Here is a 23,285-nt window from a genome sequence, read left to right on the forward strand (position 1 = left end):
AAACGTGCTATAACTATACATACAATACTTGTTGCACAAAACGTGCTAGGATTCTAAATTTTTCAATACATTTACTGGTCCCTAATTTCTGAACTCCCGCGTCGAAGGTCAAATACATGCCAACGCATATGTTTTGGTACTTAATGGAAAAATTCTTTGTACGCTAGAAATTCTAAATCGCCGAATTTTTTGAAAAGCCATAAATTCTTAATTTTAGAGTTTTCTATTTATCATTAGTCTCTAACATATCATGAATTTTCTCGAAAAAACTATCTCAATATACAATACAAATGTAAATTTATTAATAAAATTTATGAAATTTATATTAAATTCTTTCTTAATAAGATATCTTACATATCTGAAAAAATGTTCTTTTAAAAATACACGAATGGAAGGATATACATTTAGATTAAATATGTGTCAAGATATAAAATTTACGTTTTAGGATTTAAATGACTCATAAAGAAGTTGAATTCAATATGTCTATTATTATATATGGACAACACAAGAAGTATTCGTTGAAAATACGCATACTCGTGACTGACAATGAGACATGGATTCTTATTACACAAAACCTTCACAAAAATATCCAAATTGCTTGCTGTCCTTCTTTAATTTCTTTTTATCTAACGGGAGAAAGAAAGAGAAAAAGAAGAAAAAAGATAAGACCCCCCGCAGATCAAAAGCCACAAGATACATTCGAAAGACATGAGCAAGAATTTATACTGACACAGGTCAACGGGGAGCTTCGTTTTTAAGAATCTCTAGGAATATACTAACATGTGAGAACGTTCTTTTCGCTCCTGTAAAATTGGACCTCGGTCTCACTCCGGGCAGAAGACAAGTGAATAAGATACTCAAGGAAACAAGAGGCAAATTGGAGAGAGACCGAGTGAAAGCCGTTGATTTGAACATTGACCTAGGTCTAGTGTACAGATGTAGATATGGGGGTTAAAAATTGTAGTAATTTTTAATTTCTTCCTCTTCTTTTTTCCTTTCATAATCGATTTTTTTTATTCCCTTGAAGAACAAAATAGCTTAAATCCGTGCACGCGCATGTGTGTGTAAATTAAAAAAATTATATTCTCAATATACACGTGGAATTAATTCGTAGTAATCGCTCGTGCAGTTTTGCCTTCGAATTCGAGGGCGACTGAAAATAATTGTACGGTTTCTTGCCGAGCGCGATGCTATTACATGACGACGGTCGCGCATTATTGGCGCCATTAATTTGGGTTAATTGCCAGGTTGAACGGTGTGTTTTTAATTCGGCTTAATCAGCTATATTAATTAATCGAGAGAGACTCGTTTGCGCGACGCGTCATATAACAAGACCTTCGCGCGATTTTAATCGAAGATCCGTGTTTCCTTTCGAGGATGTCTTTTATCATATTCTTTTTTTTTGCAAGTCCCCTTCTAAAGATTAACATGTTTTATACTTGTTTTCTGAATATCTTGAATGAAACAAAAGTATATTTATAATTTATATCAAGTTTTTATCGTACTATAAGACGTGATCTTTTTTATGTAGGTATTTGTCAAATTTTACGAAATTGAAAGTTAACATAAGTGCAATGTAAGATTTGCGAACGACCGCATTTAATATTCGATTTTTGTATGATTTATTACTTGTGGGTTTGCCAAGTTGAGAATCGCTGGACAGTGTCGGCAGGTCGGTATAGGTATACCGTTGATGGACCAGAGCTAATCTAAAAATCGCCGGAACTTCACAATTATAGTAATTTACCAACCGACAACAAGCTGTATACACAAGCTCGTCCGTAATGGCATTAACAGCACGCTCTTTCGCTCTCGTGTCCTTTTTAGCTCGTATCCGACCGTGATTTGAAACTCGAATTTGGAAGAAGTCCATAATTGCCGCATCCTCTCATCTCCGGATTAGGCGGTGCGAACTCGACCTTCATCGATCTCGTTCGTGAAACAAGATGATAACGCAAGAGACAAAGTTCGATTTTATATCCTTTCCGCTTTTTCTATCGGAATATAGAGTAACAATTACTTTTACATCTCATATTTTGTAATTTTTTATTATTTATCTTTTGCATGCTTTTTATATGGCGTGAACTTGTGTAAGCAGTTGAAAAAATATTTATATGAAATCTCATTATATATATTTGTAGGGTTGCATTTGCATATCGAAGTAGAACTCGACTCTTTTGTAGATTTTGTTTTTCCGATGACGCCATCATTATAGCTTGTCTCGGTACGCACACGAGATATTCGACCGATCTTGTTTGCGAGGATATACGCGTGATAGAAAAAAAACCTCGTTGCTTTTCGTGAAACAAAAACAATCCTCAGACATAAACAATACCCGCAAGCACTCGGCGGGAGATCGAGGGCGCTTCGAGATACCGAGCCTAGTAATAATCTCTTCACGGCTTCCGCTCTTTGACTTCTACGTTCTGATGGGTCTTTCCAGGAATCATCGATGCGGAATTGGAGATAACTCGGGATGTTGTTTAAGAATCCGTACAATCACAATTGTTACATACTCTCATAAATTGATATTCTGTTCCCGAAACTCTCCTATGTGCATTTTCTCGCCAGCGTGGCGCTTCAGATTTGGTGATAAATTCAAGTGACTTATAATAATTGTATACATTATGAAAGGAAAAAATACCTCTTTTGCTACACGGCAGTGAGTGTTGAAAGAAAATCTAACGCGTTCTGTAGTTATTTCTTTATTACCGAAATTAAGTTAATTTAACTCCATTCTTTAATGTAATTTCGAATAAAATTCGTTTTCTCAAATTAGATATTATAAAGTTTCAATGAAAATTTGTCGCGTTATTAAATGAATAAAATATTATCTGCATTAATTACGCTAATCATATTACATGATAGGAGATGCATTTTCGATTAAGACAGATCTTGTTTGCTCGCCGAAGAAGTCGAGGTGGGTGTTCATATCGGGTGTCGAGATTTTCATTGTCAGCTGCCGCCACGGGTATCAGTACCGAGAAATATTTGCGGGTGTGTGTCTTCGGTTGTAAACGTGTGTCGGAGTCGCATTGTGAAGCTCCGGGTATCTATAATTACCTTGCCGGGGTATTATTCCAACAAGACTGCGAAGTAAACAAACCCGCGGGAGAGGAGCGAACGAGAGAGGACGAAAGAGGATAGAAAACAAGGAGAGAGGTCGAGTATACGAACTTTGTATTGGTATAGCGCCGGTTGGAAGACCGATAGAACGCGCAAGGGAGGTCGTGCGGGCGAGGGAGGAGACACACCGATCCGATCGTGATGGAAAGGGCGGACGGGAAAAAGGGGAAAGAGAGACAAGCTGGCAATAAACTTTGGGCGCGAGGAGTGTGGCGCACATGTGCGCCCAGGATATGCATTCGGTGGCGAGTGAATGCGAGAGGAACGCGGCTAAAGTTACAGCTAAACGCTAGACAAGCGGTTCCTTTTTGCGCGCTTTTACACAGTTTCTTCCGAACCACGGTATGTGACCGATAAATGTTCCATCTTCGACAATCCATACGTCAATACGTAATTGCGATAATTTTTTAAACTCTAAGTGTTTATTGCTTTACTTGTTAATAACCTTGTACGCACTTTAATGCTTGACTATGCTATATTTCTCCTCACACACGTACACACACACACACACACACACACACACACACACACACACACACTCTTTCTCTCTCTCTTTCTCTCACTCATTCACTCATACTCTCGTACAATAATTTTGCGTAAAATCCGTCAAGCGTTTCACTGCGGGATCCTCGATAAAAGCAGCTCTCGCGAGAGCTTTCCATCGGCAGACTCACAAGCGTTGATAAAACGAGAATCGCGGGACTCGACTCGGTGGTATGCGGCGCTGCGTTGCGTTATTTATAGAGTCGCGTAGCTGACAATTTAATCGTCCGCGCGTTCGTGTGAATTGCATCGAAGCGTGCACGCAGCAGAAGCGTTCGCGTCTTAATAACTACGAACGAACGAGTACTGTGCTGCGTGTGCGTCTCGTGCCTCTCCACTCAAAGGGAAAGGTCAATGGTCCTACGTCTCGCGACGATCGAGATCGCGTAAGTCCAGCGCGAAGAATTAACTCTTTCATGGTCGTTACTGGAGCCCAGCGGTCAAGACGACCGCGAATAAGTTCGGTCGTTTTGGCCTCTCGTTGCCAAAGTATTAATTGAATATGTGCTATTCATTGATCGTCTATTTAAACTAGAGCATTATTCATTGATTATCTAATTTAGAAGTAAAATAGTAACCATACAGTATAAATATTTGAATTATTTTCGATACGAGAATGCTACTTTTCATATTCAACGGTTATGAAACGTATAATCGTCCTTTATTGAGAGTGAAGCCAGAATAAAGTATCAATCAATTTCTCTGAATGTTTATAGCGTCGAGCGTTATACGAAAATTAAAGGATATCTTGTTTCCCGCTCATTGAAATTCGCGCTCATTGAAATTATCGCGCGATAATTCCACTTTTACGCACTTTGCAAATATCATCGAGAAGGAGAACGCGATTTTCGTTATACTTATATATAAAATCTACGCGGCGATAATCATAATGCTCGGATTTCCTGGCCAGATCGATGGACGATCGCTATCGATTCAAGCAGGTTTCAATCGTTTCAGTCGAAACGATCGAGTTTCACGAAACGGACAACAGAATTTGGTCGATTCTGTAAGGACGGAATCCGTTTTGATTACGGAGACGATCTTGGGCGGAAGCACGCAGCCTCAGGACGATCGGTATCGCGGAGCGAATTCTTCGTGTATATTTCTCCTGTTGCTCAGGACGATCCAGTTTCGCGGAAGGGTAAGCCCGAGAGGTGTCTCCGACCGCAGCATCTCGCGTCTTAAGGATTAGCCGTAACGATAGACGATTGGTATCGCCTCTGAATCTTTGGAGCAGGTTTTCGCGTGCTCGCTGAGATCGGTCTTCTCTGCGCAAACGACGTTGAATCCTATTAAGCGAAGACTGGTTTTAATGTAGATGTAATATTTATACGAACGTTTAGGATAAAAAAATAACATCTGGCATGCGGATCAAGCGGATGTTATTAACTCGATTAAATGCGACGTTACATGAAATTGCGAATGCAATATTTCTAGTGACTTTAAATGAACTTTTGTAATGGATAAGCTAAAACACGACAAACAATTGCACTTGTCTAGTATTTTATATCGCGTTGAAAAATATATCTTTAATTACATTTTGAATATTTTTAAACAAAAATTGCGAAAAAATCTTGTGCGCGTAAAAAAATCGAGCAAACGCGAAGGCAGGTCGAGATAAAACTAGATAAAATAAATATCACGCAATCTTTCATTTTTTGGCAAACTGTTATGTAAAAGAAAAATAAAAACGATTTGTATGGGGAACATATAATTAAGCCAGTGTTGCACGAACCCCAAATTGTCGTCCTACAGTCGGTCGTCGGTCTTTCTTTCGGAACTATTTTTTATTTTTTACAATTTAGTTCGCGTTCGCGTGCAGGTTACCATTTAAAGGAATGTTTCTCCGTCTGTGGTCTGTTTAACGTCTGACTAATCTGTAGCAATTTGTGATCTGTGCGATACCGACTTAACTGGTGTATATTGCACGACAATATTACCGTTGTGCCTTTTTTTAGAGAGTTCGATTACTTTAATTTTTTACAGAAAATAAAAGTATGATAAAAATGAACATTTTATATCTAATTGAGTGAGATTTGACTAAAAGCGAAAGATAAAAAATTAATTAATTGTTCTAATCTAATCAATCTTTAATATATTTAGTTATTAATAAAGGGATCTGCGAGTATACTAATAATAATCGTGCTCTTATTTGTTTCCGAAACAGGCAAGGTGGATCCGACGCCGCACACCTCCTCGTTCAACATGGGCTACCTCGTCTCGCCGTATCCGTATCCCAACGGAGCCGGAGGACCCATCCCCGTTTCTATGGTGAGTAGTCCGGTTATGCTTTTCTTAGTTTTATTTCCGTTAAAAATTTGGCGTGCCTCGAACTTGCCACCAGTCTGCCCATCGCACCGTCCTTCTTGTTCTCGACGACAACGACGCGTCCGTACCGCGTCTTTTGTCCGGGCCCTGATCTGACTTCGTCAGACTGTTCCATGCCTTCCTAGCCGGATCGTGATCACGCTATTGATTTATGGCATCCGCAAATTGGATTCACGATTTATATTTACAGCCGCGCTCGCGCATACGCGCGCATTCTCTCGCTTTCTCTCTCTATCTCTCTCGAACGCGAGTTTACAGTTTGCCTCGAGAGAATCACAAGATGACGTTGTTTTCTCAGGTCATCAGAAGATATATAGAATAGTTAATGCGAGAGAAACCATAAAAATAACGATTAATCTTTTATACTGACGTTATTACTATACGTGTGATAGAAATGTGACATGCGGAAGGGTTGAGCCGCGAAACATGATTATATCGATTCATGCGAGCATGCTTCCGCGGATTCGGCTAATTCGGCTGCGGCGAAGCATGGCGTCGCTAAATAGTGGACAAAATTGGGCCGATTCGATGTTAAAGAGAGCGTGACGCGTGTGGCCGCCGCGCCACGCAGCGCCGTTGCGATCTCTCGCGGGTCACGTCGCGCTTTGTGCACGATTCCACGGCGCGTGAACCCATTAAGAGAGAAGAGCAGTCCCGTCGATTCTTTACGGCCGATAAACACCGCGACGCGCGACGCAAACCGCGCGCGACGTCGCGTCGTTCAATTCTTCATGACGTTCGAAATGCAGCGGCCGCGGCGGATGCAACGGCGGCTGCGGCGATTACATGGCGCGGGGCGTGCGACGCAACGCGGCGATGATAAATTATTGGGAATTATCGCGGTAATGTGCGTCGGCGCGTTGACCACTCAATTTCGCCGTTGTTTCATTTACCATGGAATTTCGCGTTGTATCAATATATATCCGCTGGCGATTTATACCGGTCGTTAACGCGATAAAGCGCTATTAAAGTTATTGCGATTGCGCGTGGTCCACGCGTCTATCAAAAGTCAATAATTAGAGGAATGACGGAATATCGCGGAATCGGCACGTTTATAGAGAATGAGAGTGAAGACAATTACACGTTTCGTGGAAAGAAAGCGTGTCGTTGATATTAAATGATTTTACGATTGTAGAAATCGCAATTCTAATAAAAAATAATAATAACATTAATGTCGATGTTTATTAAGTTTAGTTTTCAATCTTTCATTATATGTATACATAGAATTCTATAGTAGTATAGTGCGAAAATGTAATCCATGTTCGTCTACATCTGCACTCGTCAGAATTATATCGATTCGATTCTTTACTTGAACATATACATCATAAGTGCATTTTTTTTATTTCATTATGCGAATTCGAGGCGTATATTCTGATTAATAAATCCGGTCGAATCGTAGCTGACAGTCCAGCGGCGAGAATCGCGCGCGAAATCAGGTCGAGACGTGAGGTAAAAGGGTGCGTGACATGGTCCAGACTCTAGCGGGAGAGCCTATTAAGGCCTCTTCAACTCCTCGGAGTTGATGAACCACCGGCGATGGTCAGGGATGCTGCCGAGTGCCGAGACACGCCGATGATCCCACCTTCTCCTCGTTCCCCTCCTTCTTCTCTTGCTCGCTGGATATATATCCCAGTCTGGTTTTCTCTCCCTCTCTGTCCCTCCTCTTTCCTTTACTTTTCCTCTCTCTTTCTGGTTGCGTCGTGCTTGCGTCTTGGATTTACCTACCTGGGGCACTCATCCTCTACCATGTCATTATGTCGTTATTTCCGACAACGAGCGTGTCTCGGCGAACTCTCTCTCATACGCTTACCTCCGCTTCGGCGCGGGTACGGGGCGCGAAGCGAGTCTCGCTCGAAATCTCACGGCAAACAGCACTTCCGAATCGTTAGTTGAGCTAACTAGATCTTAACGTATATTGCAAGCGCGGGGCTTGCAATTATATATCTATTTACTCCTTTCGAAAGAATCGTGCAATTTATAATAGTTGAAACCGCGTAGCAATCGTAGCATTAATTAAAGCATAGCGCTTTAATGCAATAAATAATTAATTAATTTAAATATTAAATATATGAAAAAATCACTATTATTGCAGTAATCACAAACGCGACATTTAATATTAGTGAGAATAGCATTTAATCGCCCAGAGAAACTTGTACGTTCGATGTATGTCGCGTGCATATCAACGCATGCATTGCGCTCGCCAACGAATATTGCCAATCTCGCTTGACCTCGTCGGTGAGAAAAGCGTAATATATATTCCGAGTTCGTCCGGTCGTTTGTTACTTGAAGGTGCCACCTCAGCAATGCGCGGCGATTAGAAGCCCGTTAACGATTCGTCGCGGCGCGGCGGTTTAAACGCATTTCACCGGAATGTCGGAACACACACGTGCCTCTCTCTATCTCGACCACGTGCGCGCGTTTCGTCGTGAGGTGTCGACCACGGAATCGACTGTTCCGTGAGACTGTTAAGTAGCTCTAAAGACGATCATGTCCCACGTTTCTCGCGCGCGCGAGTGCGATCCTCACCGATTGCGACCCGTCATGAAAACGACTTGCTAAACGGTCCGCGTACACCTCGTTGCCGCACTTTTGTAGAATATAAAGAGTTTTAAGAGCTAGGACAACGCTTTTCACATTGGAGAATATACATCAGATATAATCATTTTTCAAAAGCGAGGTTTTCGCGATAAGTGACCGCGCGAGAAATGGGAATTGGATAACCGGCCATTACACATCCTGTCGACAGAGAGCCTCAATAACGGCCAGAGAATAATTGACCGCGATCGTATTTAATGGACGATCGGTTCGCTGCTAACGGCAGAATTTAATCGACAATCATTCGCGAGTTTTCGTACAATGCGACACTGCCGAATGTTTTTCTATCTCTTGTACATCCGACTCGTGACGACATTGACTCGGGATACTAGAGTCGTGTTACACCCTACCGACGGTGGTTACTGCTATGACAAAGGAACGATGTTGCTGGAATTTACACGAATTTCGAAAAGCGCCGTAGAAAAAGCCGTTCGACTATCGAAGAGAAATGTATAGAGAAGAAACAAAAAAATACACGAATCTGTGCGTTTACATATGCGCAACGAAACGCGCCCCACCAATTAAAAAGAATGCGATTCCAGGTTCTCTAAAATAACAGAGCGTAGTTTTGGGAACGGAAAGTAGAAAAGGGCGAGAACAGATATCGATGGAAAGGAATCGGAAGGAGAAGAGCGGACGCGAAGGATCGCAGAGAACGAGAAGCTTCGCGAATAAGGTTGAGGATCTCGATAGATGTGCGTACACGTTAAATTCAAAACCTATATTAAAACACGCAGCTCTCGAATCGAACGTGGCGCGTTTAATTCAAAACAATATAATGCGCGCGGCAACATAGCCATGCAGAGCTGTTTCACTTGCTATTTCTCCACTTTTTAAATCAGATTATTTGTCATTACATAACGCAACCGGTATAAAGAATTATATTTACGTATATAATTTTAATCTACTATTTTTTTATTATTTATTTTTTTTGAGCAATTTATGATACTTATTATTTTATTTTTTAACTGACAAGCTTACTTCAGGAGTTGTATACATTTTGTTCTATCTTTTTGTTTCTGGTTTCGCCCTTTTTATGTGTATCCTGATCTATGCTCTAGCCTCTATGCTCAATGCAGAACATTTTAACGTACTCGTAGGATTCTCTAGAGTTTCACAACGACGACGGTGACGATGGTGACAATGGTTTTGTCCCAGGAATGCCCTTTGTCTGTTTGCTCCGGCGGAAGAATTACGGTATTGTTCTCATTGTAGAGATATTGGCGAGCGACTTGCCAAGGAGGTGGAGAAAGAGAGAGAGATAAGAGAAAGTTGTAAGGAGGATGCGTGACGCCGGTCAAAGATGCTCGCGTGATACATACCTATTCCGCGTTCGGTTCTCTTCGTCGTCCCCATCATCCCCATCGTCTCCTCCTCGACATCGTGGCCGCTAATTGTTTGCCAATCAAGTACCGTCGTCTAGTACTCGTGGGAAGAAAGTCCGCTGCTTTCTTTCTCCATATCAGGTAGCTCGATCCAAACCGTGGAGCTGGAAAAAGAGAGAAAATGCGGTGTCACGCGTCGCGTTGCATCCGATCGTACCGAATCGCATCCAATCGGCGATTTTACGCCGCGTCGCGCTATCGCTCGGTGGCAAGACGGAGATTGATGAGACAGCGTAAATTCGAGAGTCTTCTTCTTCAGAATGAATGTTCCAGATGCATGGATGTCCAACGCGTTTCTTAGTCGCGCTCATGGAGAATGGCGTGGAGTATGATTAATTATTCGGTTTCTTCGTGATAGAAGAGAAGAGTCTTTTTCCTCGCAACAGAGCATTTATTTTAGAATTTTTGGAATATTCTGGCACGACATCAAGATAAAACAAAATTCTTGCGTGAATTTTGCGAAGAATTCGAATATGTGAAACATTAACGCGACGCCGAATAGAAGATTAGGCTTATTTGATAATCGCAGGATTTATCAGGTGCGGAGGTGCCATTAGTTCCAGACGTTAGCATTCACATTCGAGCACTTTTTGTATTCTTCAAATCTCCATTTCTCTTACACCAAGGCATAAACCGAAGGATTGCCCTTTTGCAGAGGGATAATACCATATAGACCGTTAATACCAAGATGGCCATGCGATACGATCTCTCCATTACGCTACCTACTCTCCCTTGTCCCAAGAACCCTACTAATTGTTTTCCTGCCTGTTCGTTCAACGTGGGAAAAGCGAGCGGATTCGCAGATCCAGATCAAGTTCGCAGCGCGAGATTGTTCTATCCAAATTATCCATTCTCTGCAAAAACGTTTGGCAAAATGTCGCCATAATCTTTGCAGCTTTGACAAAGAAAAGTATAATGGATTGATCAATAGATTTTTTTCTATGAAAATAACATCAGATAAAAATAAATTTTTGTTATTCGTTATAATTAGATTCATTAATTTTGTTAATTAAAAGTATACGTATATATTGGAAATTATTAATTCTACATCATACAAAAATTATAGGCATTTTATAGATGCAAAGTACATTAGAGTATGAGACAGCGGATTCAAATGGGATATTGGTTTTTGATTTCTCGATTTAAGTTTTAAAACAGCTGAAGCAATCCTCGGCCGCAAACGAGATTGTCGTCACCAAGTTTGCTGGATCTATCCTTTCTCTTATTATGCACCAATTGTAGCGACATATGACACCGATATTGCCCACGCGATGAAATTTATATCCTTACCGCGCATCGCATCGCTTCGTATCCGAATTATCCGTCAGGTGAACATTTGACGTAATCGCCAAGGAAAGATATCAAGAATTCCGTTTGTCCGATGACAGCGACGGTAACGTTACGCAAATTCTATGTATTCTTTTTGTGATTTTTTGTCTTGGCGATAAATATCCATTTAACTGGCATGATTATCGTGTCTATCGTTATCAATGAGTAATGCCGCCATCGTTATCACTTCGTTCAGCTTGTTGATGAAACATAGGTTATAGCCTAGAGCTTGCATTGTTTCGTAATATATAAAAAGAAAATTCAAATATTTTAGAGTTAGACATTACTTATAACAATGTACCTTTTTATCAAATTGCTGTTCGGACAAGGAAACAATAACACTCTTTTTGGCTCTTTATATTGATATTTGTATTTATATATTCGCGCAAAGAGCTCATAATTAATTTAAATAACCGGTTCTACCCGATGATTGTTTTTTAAAAATTTTCTTGTTGCACCTCTTTTCCAAATTTCTCACCGTCAAGAATTTTAAATGAACACAAATTCCGAGAGATTGCATTAAAGTCAAACCACTAGTCGTTTTAGTTAACACCTGAACTCCTGTAGAGCTCCGAGGGGAGCGGTTATACCGCGCGTATAAATCCAAAAAAGGATCTCTCTAGGTTTCCCTTCGATGACGCGGCGATTCTTGTGGGACAAATGAGCCAGAATAAATACCAGGGTAGACCGTGAACGTCGAAGAATGCCTAGAACTAACCACCCTGAAAACGGAAACGGGAATGTTTGCGATCACTGTGGCCGAGAATGCTTGTTCAAAGAAGAGTCGCCATCTCTCTCGTCTCGGTGACTTCTCTTGCTATGCGGGTTACACGTCTTTACAAACAGACATTGTAGGTTTCTGATCGAATAATCTCTGTGAAATATGCCGTAAATAATGCGTTTTTCCGCGGTGGTATTTAAATGAAAACGAATGAACTATATGTGAAGTAATTGTTGAGTAAAAGAAGATACATAATTATGACAGAAGTAGAACAAGAAGAAGGTAACAATGATCATTTGATACATTATAATAATAAATATTTTGTTCTTTCAAAATTCAAAAGATGGATATATTAGACAGTAAATATTAAAGCTCGCTTCGATGATGAGGCAGTTTCAAAGGGACAAATGAGCGAAAATGAATACCAGGTAGAATCATAAATAACGTAGCGAGAGAGAGGCTGGCAATCTTGAGAGAGGGACACGAGCTGCTGCAGCTCGGTTATTGGGTGAATAATTAATTTATTGGCCGCGCTCGTGCTATCTACTTAGGTAGGATTTCACGAGCTCCTCCCACCCCTCTAGGCTGCCGGGATATTATAAAACTCGTTCCACTAGTTTACCCCCGTCGCTCATTTACATTTAATTGGGGAATCAATCCGGTGCCGGGGTATCGTTACAGAATATTTATAAGCTCTTTGTGCATGTAAAAAAAATGTGTGCGAGTTTTAATTTCGCCGACGGGACGCGAATGTTGCGATTTTTCTCGACAACCGCTTACCGCTCAACGATTGTTCATTCATCATCGCCGACAAGTAGATTTTCTTCAATCTCACAATGGTAAAGGCGTCGCGCCTTTAACATTTGCCAATTAATAATTTCACGTTCCGATACATCAGAGATCGAAAATTAATATCGAACACCTGGCCACTGCTACTGGGTGTGATACGTCGTATCTGGCCGACACGCATACACACTAATTTATTGCAAATCCACTCTAGCCCATTACGAACTTCAAAGCGACGCGGGCGCGCCATCATTGTTTTCTAGCGTTATAAACATCGTTGTGTCATGCGCGAGGATGCGAAAATCGTTGAAAGCCTCACGCGTTAAACTAGAATGAATTAATGCCATGAATTAATGGCAAGGTATATGTATTTTAATATACTATTTAATATGCCGCGTAACTAGCGAGACGTGAACTTGTAATCGCCGTTTAATTCCACCCATCTTTTATGTCGAAATTTGTTTTGTATAGTTTTTCAAGTAAACCACTATCATTAGATGAATAAAATTTAGAATCAGAATTACACGTTGGCAATGGCAACGCTTTAAGGTGAAATATGGAATTTTTTTCTCTTTCTTTCTTTCTCGAGACCATCTTACAGAAATTACTTTAGTAAGACTCGTCGTATGTGGGTAGCGGATCGGAGAAAGGAATCTTATAATGTCTTCTGGGGTTAGAAACTAGGACAATGTCGACCATAATTCTAGTTTCACCATGACATGGGGTATGCGCGCTTTTGTAATGCGGTTCGGCGGCGGCTACCGTCCATCGGCGTCTAACTGCGCCGGGATGCGTATATTTATTAATCGATCGTGGCCAAGCTATCGACAGGCGCGATCACTACCGTTACGACACATTATAGGCAGTAGGATTAAGTAGGTCACGTTCGTACAGTCTTGTTGCCGCGTGATAACCACTTAAACTGGACTCAGCGAACAACTCGTCAGCGCTCTGTCCATCATTCTCTTCCTTTTCTTTATTTATTTAACATTTATTAAGTAACGTTTAAATAGATAAAAACTTAAAAAAAAATACGCGATATAACATAATTATAATATAAACTTTAATAATATGCGCAATAAAACAATTTTCCCTAATACGGTTTTAAACCATGAAGCAGAGGATAACCTGTTGAATTAATGGTAAATGTCACATGCATATCATAGCGCTAACACTCGATAAGAAAATCGCTACGCGTGTACTCTTGTTTTAGTAGAAAATTCAATCTACTCTCATCGACCTCGCTAAGAAAATAAAGTTGCGCGCGAAGGCAAACCTGTTTGCAGAAGTCGGATCCGCCCGCGGATCCCCAGAGTGTTGTTCATGATTTAATGCCAATAACGAAGCGTGAATCGTGAACGAATCGAATCGCAGACGTCTCCAGGTATTTTTTGGTTGTCAAGTATTCTTTCGATCGGATGATTTCTCTGACTCTCTTTCTTGAAAGAAAGAGAGAGCGAGAGAGAGAGAGAGAGAGAGAGAGGACTAAAATAAGATGCTCAAAGCGTAGAGTATATAAAAAGATCTTCGAAATACCGGCGTGATTGAATCAAGATTTGACTCATTCGACGAGAACCCTTTAATCGAAGTACGAAAACGAGCCAACTCTCCCGTAATTTTTTCTTATTTCGACTAGCACGACTATTTTAAGCGATACGGCACAGGAAGTTTATAGCGTGTACGGTTTCAGGCCTCTCGAAGAGAGGCAGCAGTTCCACTTCTTCCTTTTAAAAAAGAACAGGCACGAGAGATGTTTCCCCACATAGAAAAACATATCTCAATCGCAATCGATGGCAGCATAATTTCCTTGTTCCCTACGTTTATCGTTTATCATAAATCACACGAAAAAATTTAAATTTAAACATTACTAAACATTACTAAAAAGGAAAAAATTTTTAAAGAATTCGGCAGAATATAAAAGTAACACATACCATGATATTTCCAGATGAAATAACCTGGTGAATATCTTGGAAAATATTGAAGACAATAAAAAAACGTTTCATGGTTCATGGAATATTGTGATTGTTCGAATATCATCAAATGAGAGCTTCCATAATTTTGAATTGGTACACATTTTGGATTCAGCGATTTTTGTTTATTTGTTCCATGTTCGATGAAAGCACAACAATATCTTCCCTTCGATAGATCCCGTCACGGTTTGTCTAGGGCTCGTAGAACAGACCTTAGAGAGAAAGAGAGAGAAAGAAAGAGAGAACCAGGCTCGGGAGCTCTATACACAAGACCGGACACAGTTTTCAGAAATCGTTAAGTATCATTTTTACGGAGGTGGAATGAAAAAAATGCATGACAGTAGATAAGAGGAAGGGGTTAGATTTTACGCGGATGCTTTGGCATTTTGCTTCCTTTAAATTGCAGTCCGCGACCGTCGATACCTCCGCTCCGAACACAAAACAAGCCCCGTTCTCGCTCTCACTCTCGCTCTCGTTTTTTCATCTGGCCGGAGGGAGGATAGAAACAAAAAAGGAAGTCGGGAACGACTTCGTGCAACGATGGAAACGCGCAATTCTTTCATAGTAAGAAGAAGGGGGTTGTTGCCTGCGAATTCCCTCATTGCTGCCTTCGTCCGCATCTTCTTACTGCTGTGCTCTCCCCCGTGGCCATTTTGCGATGGAAACGGCCCTCGACTAGCCTCGGTTATTACAGTGCGAATTCCCGATAGCCCGTTTCGAGCGCATGCCACCGTTTGCGCGCAGAAACGACTCGGAAAGGTACAGCCCAGCTTTAATATTAAACTTAGCAAACTTGTGAGGAAATAAAATCAATATTGTATCATAATGACAGATATAAAAAAAGGAAATGCAAGTAGAGATGCAAGTATTGCACGGAGATCAAGCATTGTTTAAATCGTAAGAATTTTAATAATTAAAAAAAATTAAATTAAAGAAATGAATGCTATAAAATTTCGATAGATTTTAACAAATTTAAGGATTAACATATTTTGAATATAAACAGGAAATTATCTCCGTCGATCATTTTATCAGAATCCAAGTGATAAAAAGAGAGATAAAATTTCAACTTAGGGTTAAGAGCCTGCCACGATCTCGATAATAGCTATCATTGTCGAGTGATATCGAAATTCTGTCTGTCCGTCTGTGCGGTCATATGATCGATCAAGCTCGCAAAGGTGGGAAAATTGTGTCCAAAGATCGAGCGCACCTCGTCAAATGTTAATTTCGGGTTGGATCGGATTCTCTATATATTATGCAGGTGCGGTAAGTAAATGGGAATGACGTGACTCGTGCGGCACAAGGTTGTCTCATTAGTTAGAAAGGTGGTGCTATTACGACTCGCCCTGTGTTAGATGCGATTTATTATACTCGCCACATTTATTATACTCATCGCGATTCTTCCTCGCAGCCTTACGAACAAACGTTATTCAGACAAGCAAGCGGACATTTCGTCTTTCGTGCTACCTAAAACCTGGACGAGGTAATATCAAATGCAATAGATAGTCCGAGATTGTTCCGAATAATCTTTTTGCATATAAATGAGACATAAAAAAATAATATTTTTAAAATAGTTATAAAATTCCGAAATTTTTTAAGGATTTTTTAGCTGAGACATTTCATATCCCGGGTTGCTCAAGGTGCTACAATTTCGGAACGTTACTTATCCAGCGTTAAGTGGGTCCGTGCCGGCGAGTATGCGGGTGGTCTTTCCGTTTGCAAAGGCGGGACAATTTTATGGTTTCCGCTCTCCCAAGACCTAAGCCACCGTTTTCAAGGCTCATTCGTAGCTCAAATTAATTTCTTTCTAATGCCACTGATATATTGCGGACGAGTCGGCTATTATAATGGCATTAAAAAAAATTAATTGCAAATTCGTGCGCTTATTGCGATAATTAGTTAGAAAAGGCTAACATTATCATAAGTTTATTAATAACAGTAATAAAAGAATATTAACAAATTGCTATTTTTCGTAAGATGTAGGACAAAAGATTGTTGTTTGCCATTGAAATCGTGAAAGTCGAAGAAAATGATCGTTGTTTAGTTTAGTAGATTACCTAGAAGTGAACGAATACAATGAGCTCTCGCGCCTATGGAAAGACCGTCGACCGCAGTGGCATTTGCATCATTCACCTTGAGAGGTAGATACCGCGAGTAGAGTAGAGAGCCTTGTGTCTCACCGCGGATTACGTTCGAGGGAATTTATCGCCCGGCTAGTAACGCCGATGCGCTCCGTTCCTCCGCCTCCTTCTCTCTTTTCCTTCATCTCTTTCTCTCTCTACCGTTCTTATGAACCATGGAGTTAATCTTTCCCAAGTTGTATCATAATAATTTAATGATATAAATCATTATATCATCAAGAAGCTTAATTAGAAAATGTAGTATTTCAATAATTGTTTATTTGTTAATACCATATTATAATATAACTATTATAAACATATTATAATGATACAAATATTTTTTTAATGTTTTATTAGAAGACAATCGTAAACAGATTTATTATTTTTTTCAATAAACATCAATTTGTTGATGAAAAATATTTTAAATAATCTTCTGTGGAGATCTGCCAATATTCTAAATCCCACCTGTTGACCTGATATTAACGACATGCTCCGCATTGAACATATCCTCGTGCACGGTCTTTTTTTAGTCGTCTTATTCGCATTTTTTTATTTGCAGTTTAATATATAAATGACGACGCGATTGTGACGATTCATTCCTTCGTAATAATCTTACATGCTGCCGCTTGCTCTGTTAGGAGCTGCTCGTTATTTTGTTGAGCATCAGTAATTCCGTCGACACACGAGTGTCGTGAAAAGCGATAGTGCACGATTGTCAGCACTGAAATAATAACGCGCACAAAAAGCGCGCGCGCGTGCATGCGCGAGAAAGAGAGAAATTTTTTTCTTAGCAACATTGCGACAACGAAATCGACCGACTTTTTGTTCTTGCCGAGCGTGTGGATATTTCAACGCGTGTTTTACGCGAAATTACATGAGTCTGTCTTGTTTTATCCAGAGACGATCTGTTAATTAAAATATTCTGTCCGATGACTTTAAACATTTGCATAGCTATATATACATTCGCCACGATTTTCCTATAATACGCGCTGGGGTTAATTCTTTTCTACGATACAAGAATTTCTGTCACTTTTAACAAGCAGAAAGAAAATATTGTCCTTCTAAATCCTTTCGTAAGTCGAGGAATCGAAATCATATATTGAAGTGTGTGCTAACGAGGCCAGCTATGTTGATTCTTACAAATGTAAATAAAACCTTCGCACATATACATATACGCCGATATATATATATATATATATATATATATATATATATAAAACACACAGATAACTACTATACTTGTGCATGCGGGTATGTGTGTATATATACAATACATATGTACATAGAGGAAATATTCAAGGGATCGTATTGGTCTCATTAGTAAGCTCCGGCGATTCTCACGAGATTCGTAATGAAAGGAGATCGCATCTTGTACGTAGTAAGGTGCAGACCGAAAACAGAGGAGCTGAAAGAGAAGAGAGAGGTATAGAGAGAGATGAGAGAGTTGTGTATTACCGTAGTAGTGAACGATGAGAGAGGCGTGCCAGTTGCGGTAATAGCCGGTAAGCTGCGCTATTATGAGCGGCTCGAAAAAACATGATGTCACGCTAGGCCACTCCTGCGGTTGACCGAAAGCTGAAAAAAATGCATTACAATTCGTCGCTTCTTATTGTTTACCGCAATTGGCCATCGCAAACCCTTTTCCCCGCTCGTCTCTCGCCGTTATTGTTTAGTTGCTCGCGCGCTTCCCGCCGCTTCATTATGCCCTTTGTCCGTGCGCGCGGCTTTTATCGTCTGTTTAATATTTATCGTTGACGCACGGGTGCAATACTAATTTCTTCGGGTTGCGCCCATCATTCGATCTCATGCGTCAACTCCGAAAGCTCGTCAGTTTGCGAAAACCATGCGCGCGTGCGCGCGCGCGTTAATCAGTGATTCAATCGATCTATCGATCTTTATGTAAATGCGATTGTTGAGTTCCCACATATGCGCACACACCACGCTTTAAAAAATTAGTAGTTTTACTTTGTAGCGAGATATAAGATAAAAATCTTATAAAATGTCGTTAATTCGCTCGTATGGTTTATTAATAAGCATTCTAATCCATCTTCTTAGAATAAAAAATGTTGACTTAGAATGTTTAACGCGCATCATATTCTGTACATCGACATGCCATTTTAATCTCTGTTACATGCCACAGGTTAATAACAAGAAACATAAAAGATTAAATCAATTCTCACTTAAGATTAGACAAGTCGCGCGCGCGCAACGACTAATAAATTAAGGACTACGAATGACAAGAAATTTAGTGAGGATGCATTAGCAAGGTAAAATATATCCGGTATCGTCGCAGCCTTTGTGTGACACGAAGATGACGGGCTGGGCGTCTCTAATTAATGACAGTCGGCAAATCGTCGAGAGAGGGAGGCCTAAAAGACCTGGGTGGGTTCGCGTGGAGTTTGCGTGACTCAGACTGTTGCTTTACCCACCTTTACAGGTGACTGTTCTACCTGCTTGCACGTTATGTGACGTGACGCCGATTCTCTCGCAAAATTTTTATTTGAACGTCATCCGCGTCTTGTCTCTTTAAATCAATAATTTATCGAGTTTCTCTCTCTCTCTCTCTCTCTCTCTCTCTCTCTCTCTCTCTCTCTCTCTCTCTCTCTCTCTCATTTTTTATCATATATTTAAAAATTAAAAAAAAAGAAGTTGAAACATACTTTAATGTTACAAGACATACATTTGATAAAGCAAATTAAAAAATCCAGCAGACTGCAACGAGGCATTTTAGAATTAATTCACAGGTGCGACGAAGTCTTTCGAAGCTGAGAGAAAAACTCGCATGGTCACGCGTTAATTTATTCATGCGAGCGAGTAAGGCGTGAGTGAAGAGCTTTTTGACGTAGATAAGAGCCGCTGAAATTAACGGCGATATCGATGGTTCGGCATGCGTGATATGGGCGCCGCTGCGCGCTGCATGCCGCGGCGGGTGCACCGGTTTCCGAGGCGCTCAGTTGGGCAGCTGATATGGTCGCTATTAGTCTCTGATGCTCAGAAGCACTATAGCGCCCATCTCTCCTCTGTCCAAGTGTAGGAAGAGAGCGAGCGAGAGAACTGAGGCTTTTTGGGGCGTAGATAATAGTGAGAGAGTGCCCATTAAGGGCGAATCACCTAGGTCAGAGAAGGCCTCGCAAAACTTCGCACCTGCTCTATATTATCGTCATAATACATATTCATAGAGCGAACCTTCAGAGAAAAAGAGCGCTTTAATCTTTAAACCGCATCGGTGTAACAAGATGCGGCAGGAAAACCTCTGGTTCACGGGTCATGAGGATGAAAACTTTTGTAACTCGTTATTTTGGTTTGCTTGTGTTGCAAAAAGACCTCGCCGTTAATTCTCGACTTCGCGAAAAGGAGTCAGCATTGGAAAGATGCGACTGAAAGAAACGTTCAACAAGGGTGGCACATTTTCAGTTTTACTGCCCATCTCTTCCCCCCTTCCCCCTTCTCCCCTTCCTCTCGCTCTTTCTCGCTTGTCCACTCGCGGTTAAGGCGGCCACGCGAGTAGCCGAGAATAATGATATTATTGCGGGGCCACTCGCAACTTACGGCAATTAAAACTTTGGTAACTGCCGTGAACGAGTTATATAATTACCACATCGCGACGCGATGCGTCGTGTTACGTTACGATTTGACGATCTCAAATTTCGTTCTCTGCGATCTATAGATTTCGCTAGGTGTCAATTACAAAATCATTCTATCAAACAAGATTTATTTTGTAATCATAAAGAAAGTTATTAACTATTATTCCATGTACACTAAATGTAATCGATTAAGTTGAACTCTGTCGAAATTGTCAATAGTGTCTCCTAAAAAAGAAAAACAACGCTATTACAATATTGAAAGAATTCAGCGAACGTTTTGCGACTGACGATAAAAGTTACTTAACACATTATCGTAAAATATTTACAATTTATAATTGCGAGTAATAATTTACAGATATATTTTTGTCATTGGATTATCTTTAGATGACACATGTATATGTATACGGGATGTCCAAAATCGCTACATAATAACATATTTTGGTGATTAATGATTGAACTCCAAAATAGCCTGAACAGTCATAATTTCGATGCACCTACGAGTCGTTAACTGTGAGAATTAACTTTCACGTTGTTTGATAATCATTAATTGCAATAATCGTAGGAAAATAATCGGGGTTGGTAATAATCTCCCAACATTTATCACAATCGCGTTTCAAGCACTAATGCGACCGGAGCTGCCCCTCGTTCGAATCTAGGCGCGCGAGCAAGGAGACGTGTATATTGTACGGTGCATATTGCAAAGATGAAAGCATCAGCCAATTTGCCATTGTCACAAAATATAAAAATATTATATAAATATAAGATAAATGCACGTTAAATATTTTATTTCTTTTATTTCAAATTAATTTTGATAAATGATTTGTCGTCGCGCATTAAATCGAAAGTATACACGAAGAATAAGAAATTTACATTTGTTTTGTTCGTGGAAAAATCATTTAAATTGTTAAAATCAATAGTAGGTAAGTAGATAATGTACATAGTTTCATACTTAAATATATAAATTGTATGTACGCAATGCTATTAATCAACTTTGATTCTTATATTACTTATAACTTGATAACTATTGATAACTATTTTCTCAATACTTTCTTATGAAGGTTCTCTACTTTAATTATTTCCTAGAAAATAGTATTGAGATATTGCATTGAGATAATTGTGAGGCACTCATTGACATTGCATAAAAAATAATTTCTTATCTCTTTCTTCACTAATTCTTATTTTTTAATTTTAATTTAACAAGTTTTGCAAAAATTGAAGTATCTTTAGCTCGCACGGAAGCTTCTGCGTGAAATGCTTTTTTGTAAAGCGCATTTTGTCATCGACGACTCGGCGACAAGACAATGCTATCATTGTTATCATTGCAAACGTAGCTACGTCATGTGGCACGACGCTGAACGGCCACCGCTTTAAATCGCTTCGCCTCGACGAGACCGTTAAGCCCTTCATGGTTAACCGAGGCTCGTGCTACAACACAGTCGCCTCTTTGTCGATTAGCACGCCAACTCGCCAACCAGGAACGGCTGGATTTTTACCGAGCTCGTGACGCCCGTAATTTTTATCGAAACGGGATGCGGGAACGAAAGAACGCACCTGAAAAACGCGCAAAAATTCGACGTCGATATTTTTATTTTTATTGAGAACACGTGTGAAATTATCAATATAACATGTATATATGTTTAAATAACCGTGTAACGAACAATGTGTATCATTATACGAATATCATTAGAAAATTAACTTGTTGAGAAAATGATTTTGCAAAAATAAATAAAATATAATTTTATAATAAAGAGTGAAAGAAAGCTGTAGGTATCTCTTCTAAAAGTACTGTGTGACTTTCGATGCACGTTTTATTTACATGGTGTATAACGGGTGTACAGACATGTCACGCGGCACACGCGCGTGCACGGTGGTGGTCTGTATATATCGACGCTCGGCGAACTTCCTGGCGCTGCTTTATCATTATCGGATGTGACTAATGCGGCGTTTAACGCAACCTCGCGTTAGTTGTTATTATAGCCCTTGGCGAACAGGTCCTCCTGCCTCTTTCCTTTCGCTCGTTCCCTCTCTCTCTCTCTCTCTCTCTCTCTCTCTCTCTCTCTCTCTCTCTCTCTCTCTCTCTCTCTCTCTCTCTCTCGTTCCCTTTCACTACTGCGCGCGCGGACGAAACGCCCTTTCGTGTCCACACATGGTCCCTGGGCTTCGAGTGAGCCCGATTTTGTGTGACGCTGGTTTATTCATTCAATAAATCCTGGACCGGTCGGCAGGTTTCGAATATTGTTTCTCGGATTCACACGCTCGAAGAGCGTAAAAGAGGTCTCACAATCAGACTGTACACTGGTTGGTACAAGTATTAGTAGTTTTTTGACAAGATTTATACGCGCGACGCACGTATTTAAATATTTTAATTTTTTTTTCTCTGATAATAATTATATAATTTTATTATGAAAAGCTATTTTACTAGGACTTAATTAATAACAGCACATTTTTTAATCTGATTAATAAATCGCTAATAAATATAGGTAGAAAAATAATTTGCAGTGATTTCATAACACTGTTTTAAATAATATATAATTTCTATTATTCGTATTTATTCACCTGTTCGATTGACACGTGTATATCACGTGGTGTCTCACGTGTCGTTCATTTCTTTCTTAATAATATGGCTTGCAATGCAGCGGTTTTATTTATATTTTACAGCGTAGACAAGAATGCTGCTATAGTTTTTATATACAGGGTGATTCAAAAAGTTACTGCTTAAGGTTGCAAACTTAAGAACCGTATAGAAGAGTCAAAATAGAACAACTTTCGATTAAGAACCTATGTTCCCCGAAATAATCCTG

The 23,285-nt window shown here is 40.1% G+C and overlaps 1 protein-coding gene across 1 annotated transcript in view; it reads left to right on the forward strand.

The window, feature by feature from the left end:
- The window catches only part of LOC139772323 (protein pangolin, isoforms A/H/I/S), a 172,659-nt gene that overhangs the window by 18,971 nt on the left and 130,403 nt on the right, over nt 1–23,285 (forward strand). Inside the window, exon 3 of the mRNA XM_071705937.1 lies at nt 5,837–5,940. Within this exon, the coding sequence (XP_071562038.1) occupies nt 5,837–5,940 (104 nt within the window). The remainder of the gene's footprint in view (nt 1–5,836; nt 5,941–23,285) is intronic.

This window comes from Temnothorax nylanderi, unplaced genomic scaffold, assembly GCF_030848795.1.
Source record: "Temnothorax nylanderi isolate EJ_2023f unplaced genomic scaffold, tnyl_v1.0 TNYL_tig0048_pilon, whole genome shotgun sequence".
Taxonomy (NCBI): Eukaryota; Metazoa; Arthropoda; class Insecta; order Hymenoptera; family Formicidae; genus Temnothorax; species Temnothorax nylanderi.